Source organism: Dermacentor andersoni, chromosome 10 (genome assembly GCF_023375885.2).
Source record: "Dermacentor andersoni chromosome 10, qqDerAnde1_hic_scaffold, whole genome shotgun sequence".
Taxonomy (NCBI): Eukaryota; Metazoa; Arthropoda; class Arachnida; order Ixodida; family Ixodidae; genus Dermacentor; species Dermacentor andersoni.
In genome coordinates, this window is record NC_092823.1 from 140,429,796 (window position 1) to 140,450,610 (window position 20,815).

At 44.7% G+C, this 20,815-nt stretch overlaps 1 protein-coding gene across 5 annotated transcripts in view; it reads left to right on the forward strand.

The window, feature by feature from the left end:
• Patr-1 (Protein associated with topo II related - 1) overlaps nt 1-20,815 on the forward strand; it is a 246,701-nt gene that overhangs the window by 16,482 nt on the left and 209,404 nt on the right. For all 5 annotated transcript variants that reach the window (XM_055078308.2, XM_072285096.1, XM_055078309.2 and 2 more), the window contains exons 3-4: nt 6,593-6,714; nt 11,371-11,463. In XM_055078308.2, the coding sequence (XP_054934283.2) occupies nt 6,593-6,714; nt 11,371-11,463 (215 nt within the window). The remainder of the gene's footprint in view (nt 1-6,592; nt 6,715-11,370; nt 11,464-20,815) is intronic.

Sequence of the window (20,815 nt, forward strand, 5' to 3'; positions counted from 1 at the left end):
TCGTAGGTGAGCTCTTGCATCTTGGCCGGCGTGCACCGTCCTATTATTATGCCGACTGTTGCTGCTGTGCTTAAAGCTACTGTTAGCAGGGCTTGTCATTTCTTCGAGTCAACAATTTCATAAGTTTCAAAGTAGGACTGCAGACGCACCTGGTAGGCGTCCCAACTGTCTTCCGTTTCGTCGAAACCCGGTGGTCAGGTGTGGGCTGCCTCGGAGCAGATAGTGGCCCGGTAATGGGCAGCCTCATCGCCATTGAAGTAACTCAACAAGTGGTTTATTGAAGAATGAATGCTTTATTAAAGGTTAGTGTAGCTTTTATAGTTTTTATCTTGTGACGTCACTGCAGCCACTGCCGATTAACAAGAGGCGTGGCTGGCGAATCTAACAATATAAACACGTGTCAGTGGTGCATGCTGATTCACAACAATAACATTTTGGTGGAGGTGTGGGGTACCCTCGCCACAAGTCGGCCCTGGATTTTTGCAGCGGGCTTCACATCGGTTCCACAGTTATGGCTACTGACGCTGCCTCTGCCGCTCAGGCACCAGCAGAAGTTGTGCTAACCCAGCTATGTTACCTGGGAATCTTCATTGGCACTGGCAAGGTCGACGTCGAAGACTGGCTGACGTCGTATGAACGTGTCGGTATGCACAATAAGTGGGATGCCACACTTTTGCTGGCCAGCCTGATCTTTTACTTGGGAGGAACCGCGAAGGTATGGTTCAAGGCGCATGAAGCCGACATTAGAAGCTCAGACTCCTGCAAGGAAAAGCTACGTGATCTTTTTGGAAGACGTGTGGGACGTCAAATGGAGGCCAAGCAAAAGCTAGCGTCTCGTGCCCAGACATCAACAGAATCGTACATCACGTATATTCAAGGCGTTCTGGCTCTCTGCTGTAAAGCACACGGGGACATGCTGGAGGCCGATAAGGTTGGACGCATCTTGAAGGGTTCAACCTCCTGCTTTGCAGGAACTGCTCAACGATTGAGTCCATCATTAAGGAATGCCGGAATTTTGAGCAAGCGAAGAGCAAATGCATCATACAATGCTTCGACCGACTTCCGAATACGGCTGCCACTTCCTCCTGCAAAGACCCTCCGGCATCGCATAACGACCCTCCGGCGTCATATCCGCCTACAACACCAAGCTTGATGCAGGTCATCCGTCACGAACTTCATGCCATGGCTCCAAGTTGTCACTGCCCCTATACGCATGACAACATGACCATCTCGCTCATTCAAGCTATTGTCCGCCAGGAAATTGCAAACATGGACACCCAGTCTGCCGTTCGCCCACGTCCCACCCCGACCGCTCCTGCCTCTGCTGCACCTTGACAGTCGTTTCCGAATCGATATCGGAACACCTCTGAGTGGCGAACACCGGATGACAGCCCAATTTGCTTTGCTTGCTCCCAGGTCGGTCACATCTCCCGCCACTGCGGTAGTAGCCGCTGGTACTCCTCGCCTCGGCCATATGCTGATTGCTGCTTCGACTGGGGCCCTCGGCCTCTGTCGCCCCCTTCTGAACCATATCATGCCGGCCTTCCCTCTCGGGGACACACCACTAGCTGCTCGCCTTTGCCGCAATGCCATCAGTACCGTTCGCCTACACCTCGACGTCCCTGTCCTACGCGGGCCGCTTCTCGGGAAACTAAGCAATGCAGCCCCCGGAGATGAAGCTGCATTGACAACTTGGGACTGCAAAACCTCTGCTGACCCCTGCTGCTCGACTGAACCTTGTTGAAATTTTTATTGATGGTGCACCTGTTCAAGCCCTCATCGATACTGGTCCTCAGGTGTCTGTTATGCGATCAGATCTTCGTAGCCGTCTCCGTAAAGTCCTGACACCTGCTGAGTCACCTGCTGTCCGAGTAGCTAATGGCAGTACAACAGCCGTGATGGGAATGTGCGCCGGCCATCCAGTGTTAGTCCTGTTCACTGCACTGGTGGAGTGTCCCTACGAAGTGATTCTTGGAATTGACTTTCTGACTGCCCATTCAGCACTTATTGACTGTGCAACTGGCACCCTTCGCCTTGAACTGCCCCATTATTTTGCCGACCCGACCGTCACCTTCTCCACCACTTTGAGATGGTCCTTACGTGGCGTCTCCACTTTGCGACATCCTCCTGGCCCGTCAAATAACATTACCAAGCTCAATCGTAACTCTTGTCAATAATCAAGCCTGGCTTCCTCTTCTGAACTTTGGCTCGTGTCTGCAAGTGCTTCCTGAGGGTGTATCTCTGGCTGTGCTGTCCCCTTTGGAAGACTGCAGAGCAGCTGTTCTTGCGCTCGAACTACGATTAAACACTGCGGCAGCTTCTGCCCCTCCTACTTCACGCAACGAAAAGTTTACACCAATGATAGCCACTGATTTACGACCTGCTTACGCTGACGTCCTTTGCCACATTCTGATGTCCTATGAAGATATCTTTGGTTTTGGCAATCGCCTGCCAGGTTGAACCCGTGTCGTCACTCATCGATTCCACACTGGTGACGCTCCTCTTGTACATTGGCAACCCTACCGTGTGTCTGCGGCTGAACTCCAGGTGATCCAAACGGAGGTGGACAAAATGCTCTCCAAAGATATTATCGAACCTTCCTGCAGTCCGTGGGAATCGTCTGTCGTTTTGGTTAAAAAGAAGGACAATACCTGGAGACTTTGTGTCGATCACCGTCACCTCAATAAGGTTACCAAAAAGGACGTGTATCCGCTTCCGCGTATTGATGACACGCTGGACTGCTTACACGGTGCCAGTTATTTTTCGGCGGTTGATTTGCGTTCTGGCTACTGGCAAATTGCAGTGGATGAACGAGATCGTGAAAAAACTGCCTTCATCACCCCAGATGGTCTACCAATTTAGTCCACCAAGAGTACCAACCAAGAGTACTTGGTCACTTGGTTGACGCTGCTGGCGTCCAGCCTGATCCTGATAAAGTGCCGTTAGTGAGTTTTCACTTCTGCGTTCTTCTACCGATGTCCGAAGTTTCCTAGTGCTGTGTTCCTATTTTCGGCGATTTATCCAGAACTTTGCCGAAATTGCTCGTCCTCTCGCAGACCTCCTCACAAAGGACACCATTTTACGTTGGGGACCTGACCGGGCTGCAGCATTTTCAACGCTCATCAGTCGCCTTGTCAATCCTCCTGTGTTGGGTCATTTTGATCCACATGCCTACACAGAAGTTCGCACTGATGCGAGCGGCCGTGGCATTGGCGCTGTCTTGTCCCAACGACAGCGGGACACCAATCGCGTGATCGCGTATGCTAGCCGTCTTCTTTCAGCACCGGAGCACAAGTACTCTATAACAGAATGTGAATGCTTGGCCCTTGTTTGGTCCATTTCTAAGTTCCGCCCTTACCTGTTCGGTCGGCATTTCACCGTCGTGACAGATCATCATGCCTTATGTTGGCTATCCTCACTCAGAGACCCAACAGGCTGTCTTAGCCGCTGGGCTTTACGCCTGCAAGAGTGCAGCTTTTTCGTGTCCTTCAAATCTGGGCGGTTACATAAGGAGGCTGACCGCCTTTCCCACTATCCTGTCGACCCTCCTGATGGCACCAAAATCGATACACATACCTGCGTTTTGTCGATCTCCGACTTCTCATGCATCGCCGACGAGCAAAATCGTGACCCATATTTGCGATTCATCATCGAACACCTTACCTTGGAGCAACAGGACATTTCCCTCCGTATGTTTGTTTTCCAGGAAGGGACCTTATACCGACGCAATATGAGTCCACATGGTGCTGCACTGCTTCTCGTCGTTCCCCAGCATCAGCACTCGTCAATTCTCTTGCAGTTGCACTATGTGCTTACCGCTGGTCATTCGGGTGTCTCCTGTATGTACGACTGTGTGCGCAGGCAATTTTTCTGGCCTGGGCTATATCGCTCTGTTCAAAGCTACGTCACTGCCTGCGAATTTTGCCAACGCCACAAGGAGCCTCCATTGTCTCCCGTTGGGCACCTTGAGCTATCCCATTTTACTGTGTCGGCCTGGACCTCCTTGGCCCACTTCCAACTTCATCCTCCTGCAACAAGTGGGTGGCCGTTGAGACGGACTATACCACACATTATGCCATAATGCGGGCCCTCCCTACGAGCTGTGCAACTGACGTGGCTGATTTTGTCCTTCATGAAGTGATCCTATATCATGGTGCCCTATGTCAGCTACTCACTGATATAGGCCGCTGTTTTCTTTCTAAGGTTGTCAATGACGTTCTTTGCTCTTACTCACAGGCAAAAGGACTTACCGAGTGTCTCAACCGTACACTCGCGGACATGCTCTCTATGTACGTGTCTGATCACCAGGACTGGGACTGCACCCTACCCTTCGTGACATTTGCATACAATTTGTCGCATCACGATATTACTGGCTATTCTCCTGTCTATATACTATTTGGCCGTGACCCATTTCTGCCTCTTGACTCGCTGCTCCCTTCCGAGGCCAACACTACCACGTTCTATGTTCAGGACGCCATTGTTCGCGCGGCCACAGCACATCGCAGTGCCCGTGACCATCTTCTGGCGTCTCAGACTATCCAAAAGCACCCTTATGACAGTCGTCGCCGGGACGTTCATTTCAGCCCTGGGTCACATGTCCTGCTTTGGTTACCCTCCCGTCGCGTCGGTCTTTGCGAAAAACTGCTGCCACAATACGTCGGGCCATACCGAGTTCTTTGCCAAGTCACCTGCCTCACATATTAGATATCACCTGTGACTTCGATGTCTTATACCCCACCAAGAACTGATATCGTGCATGTTTTGCGACTATAGCCCTAAAACTCGCACACTGATTCGACACCCTAGGAAGCATCGAGACGAGGCTTCTGCAGCCGGGGGTTAATGTCACGTACAAGATTGTGCGGCTGTGGACAAATGGACGTTGGGAGGTTGAAGAGGAGGCTTTAGTGTCTTGACGATCGGTAGATGGTGTTACCCTGGCTACTGAGCTACAATCTTGTAACTGTATACAGTGTAAATACATATATTTTCTCCCCATAATAATATTACCGTTCTAGCTCCCTCATAGTAACATTGGGCATCCCCCAACGGTATGTTCTCGCGCTCCTTCTGTTCCTAATATATATTAAAGATCTACCCATCCATGTATCTTCTCATATCTGTATGTTGGCCGACAGTTGTGTCATCTTTGGCATAATTAATAACCCTTGTGACCAGACTGGGCTCCAAAATGACCTTAACCTTGTACAGGAGTGGTGCAATCTTTGGCTAATGAAGCTTAATCGTACTAAATGCAAACTTGTTTCCTTTCTACATCAGCCTATTCCTTTGCTTTTTTTCGTACGGAGTCTCTAAATCCACTGCTGAACAAGTTTAATGCTATAAATAACTAGGTGTCACCTCATCCTGCACTCTTTCCTGGTGCACACATGTCACCAACATCATATCATTAGTGAACACATCTCTCGGTTTTTTAAAGCTTCATTTGCGTCACGCATCACAGAACATCAAACTTCTTGCGTATAAATCAATCAAATCTAAATTAGAATATGTGGCGCCCATCTAGAGTCCGCACCATGTATACTTATTCAACAAATTAGGATCCGTGCAGAATTGTGCCACTAGGTTAATTCATTCTTCATGCTCATATGACATAAGCATATCATCCCTCTTTATAAGCATAAGCATATCATCTAAATCTTTGTTCATCGCCGCATCGCCAGCCTCTGTTTGCTTCACAAGTTTTTCCACAGCTTCCTCACACACCCTACATCATCCCACTGACGTGCATATCTCACCGCACTACTAACCAATATCATATTGCATGTTCACATGCTTGCACTACCACTTTAGCTGCCTCATTTTTCTTTTGTACAGCAGTGGACTGGAATTGCTTTCCCTGTGACATTGCAGCCGTCACGTGTCCAGCAACTTTTGCAGAAAATGTCACAGCACATTTTTCGACATGAAGACTGTTCTTTGTAAATTTAATTTGCTAGGCCACCCCTTATGTAATACCACATAAACGGTAGTCTTTAAGGTAATAAAGTAAGTGAAGTGAAGCTCAGTGGCGGCTGGTTTCCTAAAGCCAGCTTTTTCACGCAGTTTCTTAAGACATTCGTGTCATGTGGTAAAGTGTGTGAACACCGGAATAGCAGTTCTTGTTTCGTGTCTGACTGCACTGCGCAGGCAATTCTAGGAGCAATATTCCTGAAAATAAAGAAGGCCCGCTTTAAGATAGAGTAAATATTGTAATAGGACATTGTGAGCTACGGTTATTGTTTGAAAACTTTTCTAAAGCAGGCTGAAAATAAGTGTTTTCAACAAACAATGACTTGTGTTCAATGCATTCGCTGTGCCATAAGCTTTGCTAGACACACTGCCACTAAAGAGGCTGCTATTGGGGTCACCACAGGGTCAGGTGCAGGCGTGCTGGCTGGTCGAGCTTAAACTGTCTGGTGAAGGCCAATTTTATGGTCGAAATAACTAAAGTTTGGGCCTATAGAAATGCAGGGGCACCACCTAGGACCTTTGGTCAGGATCAAATTTACCGCTTGATCAAGTTAACTGGAGTCGAACTAATGGAAGTCAACTGCATTTCTTTGATACAGTGATTGCATTCTCTCTCTAGATGACGGCTGGGAAGAGGTGCACGAGAAGTTTGCTGAACTTGAAGATCGTGCCAGACACCCATTGGACTCCTCCTCCGTGGTGGATTCACTGGTTGATGAAGATCCTCTTACGTTAAACCAGGTGTGTGCTTTCTAGCAACGTCGCAGATAACATAAGGGACAAGGTTAAAGGCATTCAGGGGGTTTCAGCGAACAATTTCAAGAATTTAAAAAAATTGCCTGTGGCAGATGGCACAATTCTAGCCCGTAAGCTGGTCTACTCGGAAGAGGCAGAGATTACTTGCACAAAAAATTGAAATGCATAATCCACTAAGAAAAATATTGCTAATTAAGTTTTCAACTGATTACCTTATGGCACATGCTGCAGTTTATAAATTATCGTGGATGAGATATGCGCCGTCAAACTTGTGGTAGAAGTGAATCATTGTCCCACTTACTTTTTAACAAAACATTATTTTATTCATTGAAGCTCAAAGCTAACTGGAACGCCACTGCATTTCCCTGAAAACTTCGGTAGTTAATATCTCAGAACTGGTGTCATCCTGAGAATTCGTTCCAAGTGGACCTGCCTTACGAACTTCCCAGCTAGAATTTGAAAATTGCAATATGTGCCATAAGGTAATTAGTTAAATGTGTAGTTAGTGAATTTTTGGTAATTCGTCGATTATGCATCTCAATTTTTTAAGTAATGCCCACCTCTTCGAATAGGCCAGCTCACAGACTAGAAATTTTGCCATTTTCCTCAGGTAATTTTTACACATTTTTGAAAATGTTCACTGAAACACCTGGTACAAGCCAAAACCACAGTACACTTCCCAGCGTGTGCAGGCATGCAATAGCTCACTCCCACGCCCTTGCTGTGACTAGCAAGGAATGGTGGTTAGGTCTACCTGGGACGTGTGTCAGTATGCACTCACTGCTGCCTATAAGCTGAACAGACCTTGCTTCGCATTGAGCTTTTGATAGTGTTTCAAAATGTGCAATCTAGATTTGGCTACAATCCAGCGGTGAAGCCAGTGCAGGGGAAGCTGGTCCTCACCATGTAACATAGTCGGACTGGAACATCTGTGTTGTCTACTCCAGCCCTACCTTTTATTAGCAAACATTGCACGTAGCACGATGAGCGCTCTTGCCATTGAGACGCTTGGACAACTACATGCTCTGGTTGGTCTCTGTGTGATGACGTTGCAGGCATGTGGCGACATGAGCCATCGCCAGCGGCCATATCTGTCTGGTACACAAATCCGCGCTCACACACATTTGGATGTGCACAAGGTGCTGTGCATGGTCTGCAGATATGCGTACATGTGTAGATGTGAGCTTTCATGTGCTCACAAGTGTACATGTAGTCCGTGCTTAAGTGCATGAAGACTATACCTGACACTGGTGTGTTTGTATAGGGTTCAACAGGCTTCAACAAAAGAGGCTGAACACCTGTAGACCCTCATATTGGATATAGTACAAGTATGTGAAAGGATGTGGTTCTGCAGTGGCGTGCAAGACTGATGTGCACCACAAGGACAATAAAAGAAAGAAAAGGCTTTAGTGCTGCCAGAGATAAAGTTCCATGCAGTGTTTCATATTCCTTAGTGCTGTAACCATGTTTCGTAATGACCCTATCAGCTCCTTTAAATTTTTTGTGAGAAAGCATTAAGATAAAGATGATAGAGAATACTTGGAGGGAGATTTCAGCTCCAGAACACTAGCTTATGTATGCGGAGTATTTACAGGACGCCACATATGCCATTTTGTTCTATTCACAGCTTTTACTGTGGTGCTGGAGAGGAGTGAACTGAAAATAAGTGCAGCTTTTTATCGTGCTGGCTATGCAACAATATGGTGACATTGATTACATCAGTGGATACACCCTATAACTATTGGGTACACACTAACAATTGTATTAAAAGTTTCTTTTTTTTTTTTTTTTTTTGAAGACATCTGCAGCGACACTGAAAAATCTCAATGTGCGTGCTGGAGACAAGAGAAGTGTTGTAATGCACGAACACCTTGCATACAAGATTGTGGTTACTCAGTGTCACAATGCTTCGGTCCAGGTTCTCACTGCAGCGCAGTGCTTCATTGTTTCTGAAGCTCAGAATAGGCGCTTGTGGCAGGGTCAATGAAAAGGTAAAAAAATCATGCTTAGGTGATTTCCTAGCATCATTGACTCAGTTGGTCCTCGCTTTCAAGACATATAGCAGTGCCGGATCAATTTGTTGGCCAACATCTAGTGGTGCACTGAGATGAAGAAGGAAATACTGAGCGCCTAATTGTTGGCCGGCCTGTCTGAACACACACATCTGCAAGGCTGCTGTGCGTGGCTAGCAACCCTAGCATGGAACTGCCCCTGGCGTTCTCTTTTCAGTAACATAACTGGCTTAGTGTAATTCATTACTGAAAAAAGTAATTGAATTACAGTCAGCGTTACCGAGTAAAAATAATCAATTATGGATCTACCAAAAATTGTAGTTGATTACGTATTATTACTTAGGTAAAAGTCTGATATGCACCTACAGAAAACATGCTAACAATTAAAACATACCGTATATACTCATGTAATGGGTGCAGGTATTTTTCAGAGATTTGGGCTGAAGGGTGAAAATTACGGGTGCAGCCATTACACGGAGAAAAATACAAATTTTTTTCTTTTTTTTAAACATCGGTCGTATTTGCCTTTATTGAACTACAGTACTCGCTTGTACTGGCTCTGGTTATTCTTGGCTATTCCTGTAGTGCGTCACCTGCCAGCTGGAATAAATGGTGACGCCCCACAGACCAGTGCCGGCAGCTTCTCGGAGGCTGTGCTTTTGCTACCTGTAGGCGCCGAAAATTGGCACGGTTGCCTTGTGTTGCCTTTGATTTAAAAATAAAGGCTTTGGAATTCTTGCACCACACAACAGATAGCACTGCCAACCTTCTTAAAAATCAAGGGTGTGCAGTATCATGCATGGGTAATCTTTAAATATACATTTTGGGGATTCTTTTTTTTTTCGTAACGAAGTTCTGGGTACGGTTCTTACATGGGTGCGGCCAATACACGAGAATATACAGTAGTTGCAACAACTCTCTGACCCAGTCTGTATAGATCCTAATCTATAGGCTCACTGTGTGCCTTCCAGTTATACTAGCAAACAACCTTCTGTGGCTATGAAGGGAAAGCTACGGGCGTGTGGCTGCTGCACATGTGTTACCGTGCCAAGAAAAATGTGGCGGAAGTCACATGCTATTTTCTCCTTTTTTCTTGCTGTATTTTTTTTCTTTCTTTCACTGTAGCAAACATGTTCTCGGGCCACGATGGCAGCTTTGTTAGGGTTTTGTGTGGTCACACGTGTTGCTCCGTGGGTTTAGTACCATGGCAAAGGCATTGTGTGTGCTGGATTGCATTAGTCACTGTGTTTCATACCGCTGTATTATCTTGATTGTGCCCTCCCAGCTGTTGTGGTCAGGTTGGACTGGAAGAAGTGAACAGTGTGAAATGAGTGTGCATGCAACGCCGTACACCACACCACAAACGAAAGATGACTTGGGGATATTTTTCCAGTCTTAAGTGGATTCATGCTAACGTGTCATCACAGACTGAAACCGCTGTGCTTCAGGTTATGTTTGATAAACATCTTGTACGTCAGTGACAGCTGTGCAGTGTTCCAGCATTTTACAACGGACAATGCATTTGTGACACGTAAAGCAGCCACGTTGAAGGATGGGAAAGAAGTGGCTGCTGTGAGTACTAAAGGCACGAATGTGTGCTCAAGGGTCTCAGCGAAGGTTGGCGTATGCGGTGCAAGAGTGAACAAGGCTCAACAGAAGAACATATGCCTGTACGTATGTAGGCCCAGTCAACACGCTAACTGCACGCATACGCACTTACTGTTCGGCACCACGGAATTTTGTTTCTGTGAAGCTTCACTTACCGTTAGAACAATGTACCTTAGGCCGCGGTCGATGTATTTAAACACGTAACGACATTCTCCTCTGCCGGACTGTTCGTTGGTGTGCTGTGTCTCATCAGACCTCCACTGTGAATGCCCCCCTGAAACGTGTTCAATAAAGCAAAATGGTTCCGATGAAGCCACGACCAGCATGTGTGTTTGATCTCATAAACTGGAGATGGGTTTGCCATAGGTTGTATCGCAGTGGAATACACTGCGATTGGACCGTTGGCCAGATTGCTACGGCACACAGCCCGGCATGGTTGCGTCTATGGTAGTGCGCAAAGGCAAAAAATGTAAACAAGAGAGGAGTATCTGGCCCAACTCGATGGTGGCGTAACACCGACTTCTGGTGTCACTTAGCTTTACACAGAGTGATGTCAGGGCCCCTCCTCAGATTTTCCTTCCTCAATGAGTGAGATGCTTGCAACGCACGCTGCTAAAGGTGCTGCTTATCACGCCAGCCTTGCCTGATGCCTCGTAGCTGCTGGGCCCTGTTTGTGCTGTGTACCGAATCTTGTTAACATGTCGATCCTGTGTATTGTTAAAACACCATTCAAGGAGCTTCAGCATAATGCTATACCTTGCCATAACTTTCGCTGCTTTGCAGGGAAAGCGTGGAACTGCCAATTTTTTGCTGTTTTTTGGAAAATAGAAAGAAACCTCTTAGTATGTATTTTATCTAACATCTACTATTGGTGTCGCTAATTTCTTTTTTGTTCTTGGCAATGCACGTAAAGGGATGCAAATTTGTACTTGCCAGTCAGTGCTTACTACCATTTAGTGTGTAGTTACACCACTTTCCTGCCAAGTATACAACAATAAGATTCCTCTGTATTGTTCTGCAGGATGTGGTAGAGCAAAGCATCTCCCACCTTGGTTTGGAAGATGACAGGGATGATGACCCAGCTATCAAGTCTTACTCCAAGTCTACAACATCAGTGAGTACTGTTTTGAGCATTTCAAATTTTTCTTGTTGTTCTTGTTCCATTAAGTTGAATTAATGGAATCTTGTTTTTCACGAGGTCATGCCGAATTTACACCAGATCATTCATGATAAGTTTTTGTTACATTCACAGTTTCACAGACGTAGTGAACAGGGCTGTCGCTGTACTAGAAATTTGCTGAAATGAGAAGAAATTGTGCAGAGGAAACGCATTTTATCTGTTTATACTGCAAACAAGATGCTTCACAGAAATATGAGATGGCACTTAGCGCCTAGTCTATCTGTGAGACACCTCGTTTGCATGTGTATATGGATCTGCCCCAACGAGTCAGACCTTGATATAAGAATCAATGCGAAAGGCTGCCAAATCTTGTGTCCTGTAGGGACGTTACCTGTGTTATCTCTCATAGTAGCATGAACACCAACCTTGGTGTCATATCCAATAGCGACTTGATTGATCTGACAGAGGCTGAACTACTTGAAGGCTCAAGTGAGCAGAATGTGATCAATGTGAAATGAATCAAATTGAGGTGCCATGGTAAAAAAATAGACTAAACATCTTATTCTGACATTCGGTTCAAGTGTGCTGCCCAAGACAATCGAGGCAGGCTATGTGAAGAACAGGGTCAGGCCATATATTCTAAATCGCCTCCTATGCTTTAAATGCCAAAGGTTCGGCCACAGTTCTCAGAACTGCTGAGGCCGACTAACCTGTGCCAAATGTAGTGAGCATGACCATCCAACTGAATCATGCGAGAACACTTCACACTGTGTGAATTGTGATGGGGAGCATGCTGCATACTCGCAGTCCCGCCCATCTTGTAAAAAAGAACAAGTGGCTATCAAAATAAAAGAGAATATTTCGTTTAAAGAGGCACGCAGGCGGGTATTCTTCCTGCCAAAAGAATAGCTTTGCCGAAGTGCGCATCAGGGGGCAGCGCCCCAACCACCTCTGGCGGCTGTCCGGCCCACACACAGCTGGGGGTGGCCTCATCTGCCCCCTCGGTGGCTATGGCTAGCGCTGCTACGTCGTCCCAGAAGGGACCATTGACCTCTGGGCTCGTTGTTTCAAGGGCCTCATTCCTTGAGAAGAGGTCCTCTCGTCAAACCGCTTACAAGAGCGGGTGTCCAGCGCTTTGCAGGAGGCAATGGACACGACTCTTAGTCAAACAATGCCTGCACTTAAAGGAACAGCAAGATTCTTTCAACCACTCCAGAAAAAGAAATATTGCATTACACGACCGTCAAAGGGTCCTGTAAACTAACTTTCCTTTGCTAGACACAGCACTTCCTTATCATTATGGATACCCAGATATTATAATGGAACATGAGGACTTCTCCACAATCTTGACGATGTTAAAGAACTCCTCCACAAATTCAGTCCAAAAGTGCTGTGTGTCCAAGGAACACACCTAAAATTAAGACTAACTCTCAATGGCAATATGCCACTTTCCGCAAAGACCGCTATGATGCACTCGCCTCCTCGGGGGGTGTAGCCGTAATAGTCGATAAGGACATCGCATGTCAGCAAATAAAACTCCAAACTTCCCTCGAGGCAGTTGCAGTCTGAGCTGGCTGTTTGGTAAGTTAATCGCAGTTAGTTCGATGTACGTCCCCTCTTGCTATGAACTTTCTAAAAGAGAGTTTCAAAGCTTCATTGATGAACTTCCTCCACCATACGTAGTGGTTGGTGATCTAAACGCTTATAGCCCCCTTGGGGTGACTCGCGGTGCGACACGCGTGGGCGCCTGATAGAAAATTTTCTGTTTTCTTCAGGTGTATGTTTATTGAACAAGAAAGAACCACCGTACTACACTGTTAGACATAACACTTACTCGTCCATAGGCTTGAGCATAGTTTCGAGCTCACTATTTCCGTACCTGGAGTGGTCTGTTCTTAAGAACCCCTGTGGGAGTGATCACTTCCTAATTATGTTAAACTTAACAAAATAGATGCGTGCTCGCCACATTTCTCTCGATAGCACCTCGAATCAGGAAACTGGGAACTGTTTCGAGAAATTGCATATTTAGGGGGGGGGACAACATTTCTGATTTTAATGTAGACGACGCTGTCGCATACCTAACAGGTTTTGTTATTGACGCTGCAACAAAATGTACTAAATAAACTAATGGACTGGGTAATAATTGTCACATCCCATGGTGGAATGACCAATGTCGGAAAGTGGGCAATAATCAAAACAAAGCTTGGGATTGCTTTGCAATTCTCCAACCACTGAAAACCTTATTAATTTCAAACAGGTCAAATCGCAAGGTAGGAGAACACATCGACATGCAAAAAGAGAGATTTGGGAGAGGTACATATATGGACGAGGCAAAGGTATGGAATAGGGTGAATAACCTAATGGGCTGAGACTCGAACCTGCTACCCTTGTTAAGTACCGAAGGTAGCAGCCTGGAAGATTAGGCAGATTTTCTAGGTGAACACTTTGACTCTATCCCTAGTGCATTGCATTACATGCACTTTCCTGCAAGTCAAAGAACTCTCGGAGCAACAGCCTCTTGCATACGATCGTCCTTTTAACCTAGCTGAACTCTTTGTATCTCTGAATTCTTGTAACAAGTCCGCACCAGATGGCAACTGCATAATGTATGAAATGATCAAGTACCTTCATTCAGAAACCCTGAAACAACTCCCAGGGTGTCTACCAACCGTGAAAATGGGGAATTCTCAGGGTTTCTGAAGTCTGGAAATACTCGGGGCAAACTCAGCAAATTTGTGCTTCTGTCAGGGAAAATTAGCTGTAATTTTATTGAAAGGGAACGAAAGTTGTGCTAATGCTGGCTCGCGTAACAGAGAGGGATCGTGACGAATTGCCAGTGTGCAGTCGACGACTGACTCTCCGGACGCTCGATTATTCGGATGGCTTCGCGGATGGAGTCGGATGGATGGAGTCGGTGTATAAGAACGTCTGAAATTTTGGATGCCAGAACCCTTCGGCGTCCAATTTTCAGGACTTTTTGCCATGACTGTAGGTCCGAAATGGCATTAATCAAAGCCACCACTGCCGCTGTTTTTATTACTTCGCCGCCTCGAATCTGCGCTCTCACTCGCAGATCTGCTGGCAGCCGTAGCCGCCACCGCGGTAAATGCTAGGCCTAGCTGCTTCGACGTTCGCTATTGAGCTTATTGCCGTTTGGTGCTGGGTTTTTCGTTGAATGAATTCGCCACTGTCAGCAATGTTACCGACTCAGTCTTTGTGTTTCTCGCGATTGGCTTTGAAGCTCGGAAAGCACTGGGCGTTGCATTATGCTGGTTCCCAAAAGTTGGCTTTGCCTCAATTACTGAAAGTTACGCGGTGAATCACAGCAAGCGTGCGAAGGGGCAATTGTCACGGGACACAGTATCTGTTCCTTAATTATACACACATCCACTCGCCATCTCCTGTCACAGTACACGCACTGATAAGCTTAATAAGTGCACTGGTAGCCCTTTTTTGGACATGCCTGTGGCGATTTTGAGCCCTTAACCGCTGTAAAAGACGTGCATTCATTTTTTTTCGAGCTGCCCGACTTTTTGGACGTTTTCGCGTCACCTAGGAGTAAAAAAATCAGACGGTGACTGTACGACTAACGAAGAGGATGTTTTAAATGGTGCGCAGGGTGAACACATGGTGGAAGTAGGATGAGAACAGAAGGGACCTACATATTGAGGAATAAACGAGAAAGGAAGCTTCTTTCAAGGAGCTTGAGCTTTGAAAAAGTTTTGGCTGACGCTGAAATGCGGGTGTCCCTCATCCAAACCAACATAAACTCTTAAAAGCAGTGAAGCAGAATGTTGAGGCGTTTTCTGCTGGCTGAGAGTATGTCAGGACAGTTAAGGTTGACACACCAGCTGTTGAGAAAGAATCTCACTTTTGACAAAGTTCAGGCTTCATACCAATGAGCTTGCTATCAGTTGATAAAAATAGCTCATATCCCCTGCAGTCACAGCGTCCACATTTGTGGACAGGACCTATTTATGCCATATCTGTGCAGTCGTAGCAAGGAATAGAACACAAACATTAAGCTTAGGGCAAATTGAACATTCCGATAACTTAAATTACTTGCATATCCCTCAGAAGCAAAATGCATCGTTACAGAGTACCACTTTGGTGCGTGGACCAGCATGTTTTACGGGACGCTTGAGTTGGGGCATGTCGGTAGCAATCTAGAAATATATATATATATATATACATATATATAACATTTTTTTTTTTCCTTGAAATGCTTGAGGCCAGTGAATAACCGATGCATGTAATTCGAGCAGAGGATTTAATTTTTTTTTATGAAGAATAGCATGACCGACTTTACGATATTCAAATATTTAAGTTACTCTAGAATTATAGTGTCTCATAAAATGCTCAGAGTCGCTCTACCACCTTGATTTGCTTTCAGTGGAATTTCAAGCACCATCTATGTTTCACACATGTATCGGCAGACAGTAATAATTCGCGACTGAAAGGGATATTCGAAAACATTTGTTTCTGTATGCATCTCCTTTTTATTCGTATTTGCGAATGTTCTACTCGATTTGCAATTTGACCATTTTTTTCGCATATATTTTATTTGCTGCACATGTTACTTACCCCTTCCAATTCTGATTTCCTTTTCAATAAACTAAATGCTGCTCCTTTCTATTTAAACTGGATTAAGTACATTTTTTAATATTTTTTAGCATGTTTACTTGAAAGTGGCAGCATTGGCCGACATGGTGTCAGCCTGTCCTGACGTAAAAAAAAATCTTGTGTCGCTCAAGGAATTTTGCAAAGGTACTCGGGGAAAACCTGGAAAACTCGGGGAATTTGGATATTCACCCTGTACTCCTTTCTCTCTTTAATGCCATGTGCACAGCTGTGTGCATTCAGTCTGCTTGGAAAGAAGCAATTGTAATTCCGATACTTAAACAAGGCAAGGACTCGGCTTTAGCAAGCAGTTACAGACCAATAGCGCTGACAAGTTGTCTGTGCAAGCTCTATGATAAAGTGAACTGGTGCCTAATCCATTTTTTAGTAAACAATAAAGTACTAGATCCTCTTCAATGTCACTTCAGAGAAGGGAGGTCGACACCGGACCACCTTGTCCACATTGAAGCATACATTAGGGATGCCTTCATACACAAGCAGTTCTTTCTTTCGGTATTTCTTGATTTGCAAAAGCATATGACACAACATAGTGCTACGGCATTTTTAGAGATGTTTCCGCTATGGGTGTGTGTGGCAACATGCTAAATACAATAGAGATACCTGTGAAACCATACCTTCCGTGTAAGGGTGGGCCAGGCCTTGTCCATGTCTTTACCCAAGAGACTGGTGTTCCTCATGGCAGTGTTCTTAGTTGTACGCTCTCCATTGTGAAAATGAATTTTTTGTGAACGGCTATTTCCCATACTATGTTCTATTCTGTGTACGTAGATGACATACAGATTAGTTTGAAGTCATGTAATATTGCAAGTGCAGCTTCGAATAAACAGATTATCCAAATGAGCAGATAAAGATGGTTTTGCGGTACATAAAATTTTGTATGGTATGTACTTGCGTACTCTTTACAAACAAGAGGCATAACACCAGTCCGAAGTATTGAAATCAGTGGAGATGCGCTCTCTGTGAGCAGTGAGCATACGTTTCTAGGAAACGTTTTAGATTCTAAACTCGCATTTATTTCTCATCTGAAGCATCTGAGGACAAAATGCCTGAAGACAATGAACCTTTTAAAACTTTTGTCGGTGCACAGCATGGGGCAGTGATTGAAAGTGCCTCCTCAACTTAAGTAACAGTCTTGTCTGCTCATGCCTTGATTATGGAGCTCTAATTTATGATTCCACAACGCCAAGTGCACTAAAGATCCTCAACTCCATTCACCATCTGTGTATCAGTGTCGTGACCGATGGTTTCAGGACAAGTCCGATCCAGAACCTCTACGCAGAGTCGAATCGGTGGTCACTTCATAAGCAGCAATCTTATACCAGTTTTACAAATTTTCTGAAAGTACATATGAACATTAAACATCCTTTTTATTCAACCATAAACGATGTGACTGCTGCCACACTCTTCCATAACTGACTTGCGTTGAGAAAGCCATTCCATTTGCTTGTAAGTAACTTTGTAAGTGGACCTGGACAAAAGAAAACAGAGACAGAGGCGACAAAGTATTTCTATCCTTCGACAAGGTTAGAATAAATGGCAATACATTCAGATGGGACGAGGTATTGGACAGGGCAGTTCCATCAGCAGCAAATTGACATAGCCGGTCTAATTCCAGTCAAAAACAGCACGAAAGTAAAACTAAATCTCATTTGTTAGTTACCCCACGTCTTCAGTCCGCTAACTGTTTTAAATGTTAACGCCCGGAGCGTTGTGAACAAGTCTGATGACCTTGAAAGCCTACTTCTTAGTTACAATCCTGACATCACGCTTCTAACAGAAACATGGTTTCATGATGCTATCCCTGATTCTGACATAATACCCAGCTCGTACAACATGATTCGCCACGACCATGGCTCGAGAGGGGGTGGTGTCATGACCATAATAAAAAATGGCATCCCATTCACATCCATTCCGCACAATACTTCTGCTGAAATGGTTTGGATTGTAGTGCCGTCTTTCAAATGTAAGGTTCTTATTGGTGTAGTATACAGGCCTCCGAATGCAGATATCTCAATTTTGGTATCGCTGCATGATTTTCTTTATGTCCACAGTAAACACTATGCTCATATCATCTTATGCGGAGACTTTAATCTACCAATGATAAACTGGGACGATCTCTGTGCTCGGCATTCTTGTCAGCATGCTGAAGTGCTGCTCGATTTGGCGTTTTCTTTTAATCTAAAACAAGTAGTAGGAACACCTACACGTGTTACTTCAAGCTCAAGAACTATCCTCGACCTTGTTCTTATCTCTGAAGCAGTCAGTGAAACAGGATTTACTGTAGAAGTTTTACCAGGCATATCAGATCATGAAGCGATTCGGCTTAAAAGCAATCTACAGCAAAAAATTATCCATTGTCCAGACCAAGAAGTCTTGGATTTCGGGAGAGTGGCTGATGAAAGTGTACTAGACTACTTAGAGCAAGATTTCGACACTTTTCTTCAAAAATCAAATCAAGGTGTAACCAGTGTCAATGATTTATGGTTGCATCTTAAGTACGCAGTGCGGGAATGTATGCACAGGTACATTCCAACAAAACGCAAGAGAATGGCCCGCAATAACCCTTGGATCACTCGTGACATACTGCAGCTAAAGCGCCACTTAAAACACCTGTCACGCCCCAATAGTTGTGTCGATCGTTCTGTGCTACCGTCAATGCGTCCCGAACTTAGGAAAAAAATAAAAGACTCAAAGTACCATTTTTTCAATGTTAAACTACACAATTTTTTATCTAACGCCCCAAGAAAGTTTTGGATGCACATAACCGAGAAAAAGAACCCAGTCACCAAAATTAGATTGAATGATACTGAGACCAGTGATAAGCAGAATATTGCGGAAGCGTTCAACGAGTACTTTGCTTCGGTATTTCTACACGGTACTGAAGACGATAGTCTAGAATTTTCAGTTTCTGGCTGCAAACTTCCGGACCTTTTTGTTTCCGAAGAAGGTATTCTTTCGTCCCTATTAAACATAGATATAAAGAAATCTGCTGGTCCTGATGACATACCAAATAATTTTCTTTTTAGATATGTGGAGTGGTGCGCAAAGTATCATAAAGTCTAAAGCAAGGTGTCCTTCCTAACGATTGGAAAGCAGCAAACATAATTCCCATTCATAAGTCCGGAGATAAACTCAATATTACTAATTACAGACCCGTATCGCTTCTCTGCACCGCTAGTAAGGTGATGGAGCACTTCGTTTTTAAGCACTTGAGCAGCTTTCTGGAAAAGAATAGTTTCTTTTCGGAAAAACAGCATGGATTTCGGCATGGCCTATCTACAGTTACTCAGCTTCTACATATTACCAATGAAGTCATGGCAGCGCTGGACTGCGGCGGGCAAATAGATGTGCTTTTCCTTGATTTTCAGAAAGCATTTGACCGTGTTTGTCACCAAAGACTAAAGCTCAAGCTACAATGTGCGCTGAAAAATGAACAAATTTTTCGCTGGCTTGACTCTTATTTAACTAATCGAACACAATATGTCCGTATAGGAAACTAATTTTCTTCACCTGCTCCCGTACTTTCCGGTGTACCGCAAGGTTCGGTACTTGGACCTCTTCTCTTTTTGATTTATCTGAATGACTTGTCCTTTGATTCCCCGGTACGATGTCGGTTCTTCGCTGATGATTGTATTGTGTACCACAACATTCAATCACCCCATGATCAGACTGCTATACAGGATTGCCTTAATGCAATCAATAATTGGTGTCAGTCCTGGCGTATGAACTTAAATGCCTCAAGATGTACTCAAATGATGATTACAAGAAAAAAAGCACCATCAATTTGTACATATAAAATCAATAATGTAGCAATTAAGACGGTTGACAAATATAAGTATCTGGGTGTAGTCATTGACTCGAAGTTAACCTGGAACGCTCATGTCCAATACGTTGTTTCGGCGTCGCTAAGGAAGCTATGGCTAATTAAACACCGGCTCAAACATTGCACTAGTAGGACTAAACTCGCTGCCTACACAACACTCATTGGACCACTGCTTGAATATGCCGATGCTGTGTGGGATCCCCACACAAAGTCTGGTGTCAACAACATCGAAAGCGTGCAGAAGAAAGCCCTTAGATTTATTTTTAATATTTATAGTAGACGAGTCTCGATCACTGATCTCGGAACACGGTCTGGCCTCCCATCGCTAGAATTTCGGCGCAGACTGCATCGCCTACAAACTTTGTTTAATATCATTAATAAACAAACAGAAATGGATCCCGACATCTACATCAATTTTAATAAAACAAGAGAAAACAGATGCAAGCACAGCAAAACGATTGTGATGCCACAGACTAAAACTACTGCTTATCGCTTCTCGTTTTTCCCTCGAACTATAGCAGAGTGGAATGCTCTACCGGAAGAAGTCGCTTGTATGTCCGTGGTTGAATCATTTGTGTCTGCCGTGCAATCTTTGCAATGAAGCGTGTTCGTTTTAGAATCACCATTTTCATATTTTTGTAATTTTGTACACGCTGCCTTTCCCGACGCAATAATCTGTATATTTAAGCATTTTTTTTTTCATGGTTCCTTGTAACCCATGTTCTTGTTATTTTGACTTGCAGTGCTGACTTTGTACTCACTCACTCGTGCCTGGACTGCCAAGAGGCAGTTGGCAGTATCCAATAAATAAATAAATAAATAAAATAAAATAATGAGGAAATGAGTGTTCCAGTGCTTGAATATTGTCTTAGGGCTCCAGCG